This window comes from Chinchilla lanigera, unplaced genomic scaffold (assembly GCF_000276665.1).
Source record: "Chinchilla lanigera isolate Chin_1 unplaced genomic scaffold, ChiLan1.0 scaffold00009, whole genome shotgun sequence".
Taxonomy (NCBI): Eukaryota; Metazoa; Chordata; class Mammalia; order Rodentia; family Chinchillidae; genus Chinchilla; species Chinchilla lanigera.
In genome coordinates this window covers 16,400,342-16,410,829 of record NW_004955410.1, presented here as the reverse complement: position 1 = coordinate 16,410,829, position 10,488 = coordinate 16,400,342, and the positions used below count along the sequence as shown (strand labels likewise).

The 10,488-nt window shown below is 36.1% G+C and overlaps 1 protein-coding gene across 1 annotated transcript; it reads right to left on the bottom strand.

Moving 5' to 3' along the window:
- Window positions 1-7,629: 7,629 nt before the first annotated feature.
- Arl4a (ADP-ribosylation factor-like 4A) lies at window positions 7,630-10,488 on the bottom strand (the record flags this gene model as incomplete). Its single annotated transcript, XM_005377323.2, is given in 2 exon segments — window positions 7,630-9,854; window positions 10,321-10,488. A coding segment is annotated over 1 exon segment (603 nt). The 3' UTR covers window positions 7,630-9,162.

Genomic DNA, 10,488 nt, shown 5'->3' with positions numbered 1-10,488 from the left:
GTGAAACCCTGTCTCAAAAATTTTAAAAAAAAATTTATTTATAAAAAAAGTCAAAAGTTCTGCTTACCCACACTCCCAATTCTTGCCCGTGGTTACACTATTATACCTACCCCAATCTCTGGAGAAATATGTGATGGAAGTACTGTCTCTGAAAATATCCCCAAGTGACAAATATACAAACATCAAAGATAGAATCTGCGAACCAGGGGGGGAAAAAAACCCTCTCTTAGGCTTTCAGAAATCTTTTGGTGCTAGAACATAGTTCAGTGATGGAGCACATGCTGAACATGTGCAAGGCCCTGGGTTCAGCCCCAGTGCCAAAAAATATATAATTTTTAATAAATATACCTATTAAATAATAAAAAATGACAAACCATTCGATTATTAAACTTCTAGTATATATATATGAAATAAATTTAAACATTTTGAGTAAATAGAATTTATATTCTAGAATAGCATTGATAATGACATAGTCACTGTCAAATATCTCTGGGAAGAGATAAAAGCAAAGCTGAAATGAATGTAGTAACATGGGGCTCAGCTGTACTTTACCTCATGTTCTTTTGTTTGGACAAAATCAGTTCTTTCTGAAATCTTAGCTGTGCACTGAGCCATGCTGGGGTTTTTCTTGGCTGAGGCCTTCACTTTATATTATCTTTTAGGAAACTACATCTGGAAAGACTGTCTTTAATTTATTTTCACTCAACATGGTAACTTTTTTGTATTCTTCTCACACTTAACTTCTACAGAGAAGATTCATTGTATTAATATATGGATGAAAGAATGAATATAAATTTACTCATGCTACTTTGGCTAAATATAGTCTTGCATGTCTATATTCAGGACTTTCTGATTACAAGATTTTAAAATTGTGAGTCCCTAGTTGAAAAATAAGTAAATATTCACAGAGCAGGTCTTTCTCCCGCGTGGCCACAGTGGGGTAGAGAACCAGTGGGCTCTCTACCATTCTGACAGCAGCACTCACTTGGCTGAAAAGCTTCTTTGTAATCAAATTTAGCTCAAGTGACTTTGACATCACCGAGCATGAACAACAACAAAAGCTTTAACTTTTAATTACTGCTTAAATCTCAACTGAGTACATGTTGGGAAGTTATGATTTTTAGTAGGGTAAGTACATTTAGTGCATTTTCAACTTGTTATATTTCCAAGTTACAATTGGATATCAGGATGTAACCTTAACATTAAATCAAGGAACATCTGTTTATATCTGTAATATAACTGATCTAGGTTCTCAAATTAAAGAGGCCTAGATTCAACATGCCTCTGTAATCTTGAGCAAATTATCACTGAAGCTGATTTGCTTTCTATAAAGTGTGACTAATACTGTTACTGAAAGGACTGCATAACTACCTTTAGTTTCTAAATCTACACATAAAAGAATCTAACAATGGTATGTTACACAGCTTTCACGAGAAAGTGAGATTAAAAAAATAATAATCTAGGCTAGTGACTAGATAGAGTTTATATCAAAATTGTAACAGCACAAATGTAGATGAAAGGGAACTTCACATTTTTTAGGGAAGAGATGATAAAACAATTTAAGATCACTTTAAAAAGGGAATCAGATTGTGCCAATACTTAAAATTTTTCACGTTTATATTGTATTCAGAATAAAATTTATTTTTATTCTGTTTTAGATCAGTTTTCTAGGTGAGAGAAAATGGAAAATCTAGACAATTCTTGTTCTTAAAACTGCTTGAAGCCATCAGAGAGCTAAAAAGAATGTAGATTTTGGGGAAAGATAAAAAGCAGCTCAGAGAAATTAACCCAATCCTTGTGCCAGTAGCAAAAGTAAATTCTCTCTGGAGACGGATGACATTTGACAGAGTCACAAATCATCACTAAATTTTTATTTGCAATGTCTGAAGACTATATGATAAAAAATAGAAAAACCTTTTGCTATTTTGTAAAATGTTGTCTGTTAATATTTTCCTCCTTTTATTTTTAAAATAAAATAAAATAAAATAAAAAGCAGAAAAACAAAAAGGCAGAATTTGATTTAAAAAAACAAGAGACAAAAAGGTTCACAGATATCTAGGTGATATTACCCAAAAGGTGCTTCAAGTCATAAACGTAAGATCATTCACACACACACACACACACACACACACACACACACAAATACTAGAGGAAAAACTAACAGAAGTTCTTTAAGCACAAGGAAAATAACCCTAGAAGGTACTTAAGAGATTCAAGGAAAAGAGCAAAATACAAGATAGATAATAGGAAGAAGGGACATAGGTCTTATTCAAACAGGAAGGGGATCAAGAGAGGGTGGGGAGGGCAAGGCAGAGGAGGGAGGAGGAGAAGGGATACAGAAGGGAACTGAGACGTGCTGCATACATGTGCCAGCTCCCCACAAGGACCACGATCATTATGCAATGCAAACGTGTACTAGTACAAATACAAACTGAAAAATATTTTTAAAAAGAGATTCAAGAGAAAAAAGTACAGAAAATATATAAATATGCAAATAATAGTCATGTTTTGGATTATCTTAAATGTGTGAAAATAAAAATTTAATTACAAAAGCTCATATCACAAAGGGGGGAATAAAACAGGTTAAAATGTTTTATATCTTAGGGGCTGGGGATTTAGCTCAGCGGCAAAAGCGCCTGCCTGGCAAGCGCAAGGTTGTGAGTTTGGTTCTCCGTACCGGAAAAAAAACTAAAAAAAAAAAAAAAGACATGTTTTATACCTTATATTTTCCAAAAACTATAATCAGTTAAAAGTACTAATGTACATTAAGCTATAGTCAAAGATGCATGTTGTAAATATGGTAACAAAATGAACAGCAAAAGAGTTTATAACAATGGAGGGGAAAGGATTAAAAAATAGTAAGTCTAAAAGAGAGAAAAAAACACACAGTGGGTCACACCAATGGGAAAATATGATAAATTTAAACACAAATAGTAACTTTTAGTTAACTATATAAAGACTAAATAAAACACTCATTAACGACACAATTGTCAGAATAAATTCCTTATCCTGATCTTTCAACTCTACATTCTGCCATTTTCTCCGTGGTTCACCATACCAATCTATTCACTTCTCAACTCCTTTAAGTGATTTTCCATTTCAGAGCCTCTAAACACAAAGTTCTCTCTGCCTCAACCTCTTCCTTCTACTGTTTCTTTTCCAGCTACCTTATCAAAAGAAATCAGCCCCACTGTTTTCTCATCCTCTGCCTTTTTTTTCTTCCACGGCACTTTTCACTGAATTGTTTCCCTAACTTTTGTCTGAATACCCTTTTAGAATTGACCTTCATTCAGCCATTGAACTCACAGAATTTAGTTTCTTGTGCTCATATACTGTGGCATATATGTGTGTGCAGTATATGTCATGTGATCCTTCAAAAGCTAGGGGTATGACAATAAACAAGTTCCCTGACCTTGTAGAACCTACTTTCCAATGTAGGGCGCAGTACTCATCTTTTTTGCTTAATCCCACACACTTGGAAGCATGAGATAGTCATTCAAATACTTCTTGCGTGAATGTTTACTGCATTTGCCAGAAACCATACCACGTGACTTACAATGCTTCTTTCATAACACATCCCGGTAAGAGGTAGTGTTGCCATTTCAAGGTGAGAAGACTTCCCCTAAGAGAAGATAAGTAACTCTCATTCAGTCCCACTGCTAATATATGCCAAGGTCAAGCTAGGTACTCTATCTGCAAAATTTTAAAACACCCAGTTTCTAGCGTGGGGAATTACTGATACATTGATAGAAGTTTGCACTGCTAGACGAAGCTAATGGACTGAAAGTATTCTTTTATTTGAGTAAACAAAATGCATCTGGGTTTAGTCTACTGGCTATAGGCCATTTGGCTCTGGCCATTATCTTCAGGTACTAAGCCTTTGGATTTTCCCTTATCATAGCTCCTAGTCCCCAAAATCAGTGTGATTAAGATCACTGAAATCTGTAGCAACACTGTAAGTCACTAGTTGGTACTTCATCTAAATCCCTAATGCCTCTCTTCTTTCCATAAAATGAGCAGAACTCCATGTAAATGTCTAAGACATCTGATACCTCTGAAGCTAAAGTACAGTGTATATAATGTCAAAGGGGAAAGTGTCCATTGCATACTGCTTTCTTTGCACTCACTGCAGACTTCCTCTAAGCCAGCTGCTCTGGGACATCCACAGATCAGACAACGTTCTCAGGTTGGTCATAAATGTTAAGCCAATGAAAAACACTCCACTATGTAGAAGCAAAGGTATCTAAGACAGCCAGGGAAAGTTTCAGCAGGGCAGTTTATAATACCATTACTCTTGCCACTCAAGTCTCATCTCACTGGCATCTTCAGCCCCAACAGTCTAAGTTCCAAAGCAACAGTTCCTAAATCTGGCTGAATCTAGACATGTTAAAAATCCTAGGAGGTGTCACAATATAAATTACTGGCCCTCTCCCCCAGAGATTTGATTCAAAATGTCTGAAGTAAAGTCTAGGGTTTTTAAAAATCTCCTTAAGCCATTCTGAAATATAACCAATTTATGTTGTTCCAGAGAATACCATTTTCTCACTGACTCATTCCAGTGTATCTCCAGACTCATGGTGGACTAAGGGAAACAGAACTAGCTTAATACTTCATACTTTAACTCAGTGGATGCCCGTAATTTCTAATCACATGCTGTTTATTCAGTTTCTGCATTAAAAAGGACTATAACAGGAAAAAATAACACAAATATTCACATTCTTATTGCTTGAAGAGTTAAAATAGGAAAGAGCTCTTCCTCAAATATACTATTCTTTTTTTTTTTTTTTTTTTTTTTGGTTTTCTCCGGTACCAGGAACCGAACTCACGACCTTGCGCATGCCAGGCAGGCGCTTTTGCCGCTGAGCTAAATCCCCAGCCCCCAAATATGCTATTCTATATCAGATGTCTTCTACATAAACTAGCTGAACCTACATTGTCATAGAACAATTCTACTGCCCAGTGTAGTCATGTGTTATAAAGTAAACATGCTCCTATAAAAACTTTTTAAAAGGGTATGAATTTTTGCAGTATTGGAATTATTTAAAAGTTTATTCTATTTTTTAAATTTTGAGGGTTTTTTGTATGTGTGCTAAAGATTTAACCAAGGGCCTCAAGCATGTATTCTATCACTGATCTATGACCTTCATTCTACCTTCATTTTTTTTAGCAGTTGACTGAGTTGTTTGATAATCTGGAATTAACTTTAATAAATATTAAAATCAGCTGGAGGTCTTATAAGACCACAGATTGTTAGGCTCAACTCCAAAGTTTCATATTTCTAGGTCTGGAGGGGAGCCCAAGATTTTACATTTCTAGCAAGTGCTTAGGTAAAGCTGATGCTTCTGGTTCAGGGAAGACACTCTTAAAACTACTGTGTTAAGTCATACCAATTCCACCGAGAACAGGCCACACAGTACGTATCTGACCTGCATTGGAGGTAACATTTCTGTCTTAGTACTGCTTTAATTTATTATTATAGAACCAGGGTAGAGAGAGTCGAAGAAAAAAAGGTAGGCTTTATTTTTGCTAAAAACTAAGCATTTTGTACTCATTGTGCTTATATTCAATCTTGCCCAGAATAGGTAATCTCAACTCCCATGAAATGTAAGCAGAAGACATAAAAACAAGACCAAAAACTGAAAGTAACTAGAAAATAACAGCACACATACCCACCCACAAACACAAATATGCACCATCATCTACCAGATGTGCCTGCAAATATTGGCAAGTTTCCATAAAAGTGTCAGCATACAGATTATTATTTCTCATTAAATAGTGAATTACTGATGACAAATTTGAGGCACTTTTGAAGAACCATAATTTACAGTTCCAAATTTTTTAATTCAGCAAACTGAGATATTCTAATTTGTATCTGTGCCCCCAAATCCCATGTTTTAAATATTGTTAAGGAAGGTAAGATTATACTGTGCTAAAATGGACTGATCCTTTAGAAAGGTAAGGAAATGACCTAGGTTTCAAGAGAATTCAGTATGTTTAGACTTTCTCAAGTTTGCCAAGTTGGTCTTTTGGGCTATGGTAAAGAAGTGCTAAGAAAAACAAAGCAAGAGCTTGTTCTGTCATACTCCTCTTCTTAAGTATTTTCTTCAGATACATTTGTCAGAAAATATGCTAGCTATGAATGACTACCCACTCAGTGCTATGTCTCAGGTATTTTGCTAGAGTTTCATGTAATCCTTTTAAATCCCAATAGTAAGTATAATCTTCAGTTTACAAATGAAGAAATCAAGGCTGAAAGCATATTAAATTCCCCAATATAAAAGCAGTTAAGTATTGATTCAGTATCGAAATTGTGAACTTTTAGGGCAATTATCAACGATACCACAGGCTTCTCAATATAGTGATTCCTATTGAATAGTAATAGGTACCATGGGTTGAGTTTTTATGAATTAGTGATGTGTGTGAACATTATGTCATTCAATCCTCTCAAAGTTGTGAGTTTTCATTTTACTAGGAAAGCATTTCAAGAAACTTGGTAAAAAGTCACACGTGTAAGAGTCAGGACTGAGCACTGCTCTGCCTTCGAAGCTCATGAGGCTGTTCACCAGTACATTTAGTACTCCACAAACCAGCCTTCTATCCAATACTCAATATTTTCAACTTACATGCAAAGAATTAGATACATACTCTGGCTATCATTTATTGACACTATGGTATTTGACCTTTAAATATTTTAATATTAACTTCTAATTTTTACTTTGGCATCCTGTACTGATTCACACAAAGGCTTCATTTAAACATCTCACTATTCCACACCACCACTATCCATTTCCAGAACGTTCTAAATTTAAAAGTAAAACTTAAACCTCCAGAGGCCTCCCTTCAGTCCATCCAGTGACAGCATGCCAAGATTCTAAGGGGTATTGGCTAAATATTGGTTTTTATATTATAATTTGAATAAACTTTTTTGCATTTTCTACCATCACTGATGAAATCAGTTTGTATTAATGACGGAACTACTGAACAGAACCTTCAAACACTACCACACATACATGTACACACACAAAAACACACATAAGGAGAGAGAGACTGACTTGAGGAAAGGTGTACATTTAAAAAACAAACTGCAGTATACGTAAAAGTATTACCTAAACAACTCTTTTAGGATATATTTTGAGACCCTTTATTAGCCTATGGTATTCACACCTAGAATAGGTGGAGAATGTGATACCAATTGAAAACTCTTGTAAATTTTATAGTTAAACTTCTTTCATAAATAAAAACATACAACATTCATGCCACTATTTTTCTTTTTTCACTAAATACTAAAAATTCATGGGTTTGCTAATCACATTATTAGGCTAGAAAGTAAGGGTCAATACAGATTTTCAAGACAGTCAACAAAGAACTAATTTATAGAGCAAGTAAAAAGTTTAGGCAGGCAACAGACTGATGTCTGTGTCACCTGAGAAAATACAAACTATTATAAAACTAGCTCACCTGGTCAAAGTTGTTTTAATACATATATTGAAAAGCATCAGCAAAAGTAGAAATACATACACACTCAAAGTCAAACACTGTTATCCTAATACCTCAAGTAGTTTATTGGTAGTTATTATCCACATTTCTATAAATATAACATTCTAAATAATCATTACTAGTGCAAGTACATTTAACATGAAAGCTCCACAGGAAGCTACTTTATTTTGTGTGTAACAAGAACCAAGTTTCCAAAATTTTAAATTGTGCCATTGGAAAACCAAAAGAACCCAAAACTTAAACCTAAACCAAAGATAAAAACCCAAAACCTGCTAGCAAAGTGCATTTCTCTTGGTGACTTCAGGATAAACAGCTGTTGGCTTTACAAATAGGAAATAAATATATATTTGCCAATATAGGAATACTGGAATTAAATTTCTCCCTGGAAGAATTAAATAAAGATCTTTCCTCCTTGTAAAGTTTTATGTTTATTACAATGGAAACAGCACCAGTGAATCTTCATAAAACAGCTTTCCTACTTCCCCCTTCACGTTCTATAATCATATTTCTTATCTGCAGTACTGTATCATTTCTTCCCATAATCAGGACTGCACAGGCCTAGTAATACTGTTCAGCTGGTAAACAAAAAAATTAAAGCTCAGAACGCATATAGGCATCTTGTATTTTCATTCCACAGCATATCGGGTGTTGTTTTGTAAAGCTTTTGCTCCTCCCAAAATACTACAAAAATATATGAAAAACACATCTGTTTTCAGCCAGCAAATATTAACAAATGTCTTTTAACTAGAGATTATGTATTTATTCTAATTATAGCCTCTTGACTGAATTTAACAATTGCTTTCTTCATAAATCCATATATATCCAAGCATATGTATTTAGAATTAATCTACATGCCCATCTTTACTATACAAGAGTCAAGTAGATTTTAAGTTCTTCATGTGAAAGTGCTTCTGACAACCATTTCTATATTAGCCCCAAATCCCAAAAATGTTTTAAAACTGTATAGGAAGATGCATAGCTATTTCTAAAAAGTAAACTACACACCAAAACATGCTGTGTCAAAACTAGTCCATGCACTTGAAGACACCTCAAACACCTTATTTTTATTAATGTTAGACCAACTTTAGAAAAAAACATTGTCTAGAATTAAGAGACAGCATTGATTCCAGAAAAGGCTAAAAACTATCCAGCCAAAACTTAAAAAAGTAAACACTTCCTCTTGTCCCAGCACAATCAATACAGATCAATGTGTGTGTGTGTGTGTGTGTGTGTTAATCTACCTTAACATTTCCATTCATCAGCATTTTATCTTAACATACAAAGCCTTGTAGGCAATTTTTCTGAAAAGGCTTCCCCCTAAAAGATACAAGCACAAAACACTAACAGACACTCTGCAAAGTTTTATTTCATTAACTTCAGATCAAATTTCCACAACTGTTTTCTGGTCAATCTACTATGCTTGCTTGCCTTCCCAAAGTGGTAGTACCAGAAGACATGGGGTAGGGAGAAGAGACCTCTTGAAGAAGCACTGCATTTGCTCATCTTCCACAAGGAAACGGAGTTGGGCATCTGACTATTCAACAAAACAAAGCTTTAACAGCACCCAGGAGGGCAAACAGGCAACCCGGGCTGCAGACACTCTTGCGTTTGTCAAAATCATACCAGAGGAAACCTACTCCACACAGATATAAAAGGCAGCAATATTCATCTTTTCTTCTTCTGTTGCCGCAACATTTTTCTTCTTTTAATTATCATATCATGCAGTTTCTCCAGTCCTTCTTTTAGTCCATCTCCTATGATTGCACACGTGGGCTGCAAATGCCAAGGAGTTGATGAGCTCAATTCACCCATTGCTAACAATTTCTCAATTTCTGTGAGAGACAGGGAGTTCCTCAGATCTTGTTTGTTAGCAATTATAAGTACAGGGACTCCTTGGTTTTCAGATATCCTAGTTATTTTATGAAGTTCAGTTTTGGCTTCTTCCATCCTTTCAACATCAACCGAGTCCACAACAAACACTATGCCATCTGTGCATCTGGTGTAAGACTTCCATAGGGGCCTTAACTTCTCTTGACCACCTACATCCCAGAAGTGAAAAGTGACTGTTTTAGAATTTCCCAAAGTTACCTTGATTTTCTCAGTGTTAAATCCTTTGGTAGGTACAGTATTTACAAATTCGTTGAACTGCAACCTGTATAAGACTGTTGTTTTTCCAGCACAGTCCAAACCCAGGATAACAATGTGGTAAGACTGAAAGGAAGGCAGGCTGGACAGGATAGACGTCTGGTCTGACAGTCCATTCCCCATTTCCAGGGGCAAGTAAGTGTCACAAACCGAAACACTTTCTTCTGACTGCTTTAGAATTTCTCCTCCTTGCTGATCCAGCTACAAGACAGCTGGGGAAGAAATGGGTAAGTTATTCTTGTGAAATAATACACTAAAGCAAGTCTGCTCTATTTTTCCTAAAAGAGCAACACGAGGAGCTTGATAAAACTTGCTTCAGTAAACAAACCACCTGAGATATGAAACGTACACAATAAAAGACAAACGCTGGAATAACTGCAACCCAAATTCTCTGACTCACTCAAATCGTTACACTGTGTACTTCTGTATACTGCCCTAGGTCGCCAAACCTCAAGAGACCTCATTCTGAAGACAACCCAGTCGCCCGGATTCGGTGCAGGTCACTGTTACCACCGAGGTCCAACCTTCCCACTTATTTTTTTTTTTTTTTTTAATTTCTGGCTGAAAACTCACAGAAGGTAATCTCACCTTGGAGAATCTAGTCCCACATGTTTAACAGCAGACTCAAGATCGCTATTACACGCCCCACCCCACCTCCTAAAATAAAAACGCTCTCACCTCCAAAAGCGGAGTCTGCGTCCCAGTGAGGAAGCATTGGCAGGCGTTTCCCGTGGGAGGGAAGCGCCCCACGTCCGCTCTGCTCAGACCTCCACGCAGCTCTGGCAGTTGCTGCGCTGGAAACCTTGGACTCCGACTCCGGCCACGCCCATTCCTTCCGGCCCACCC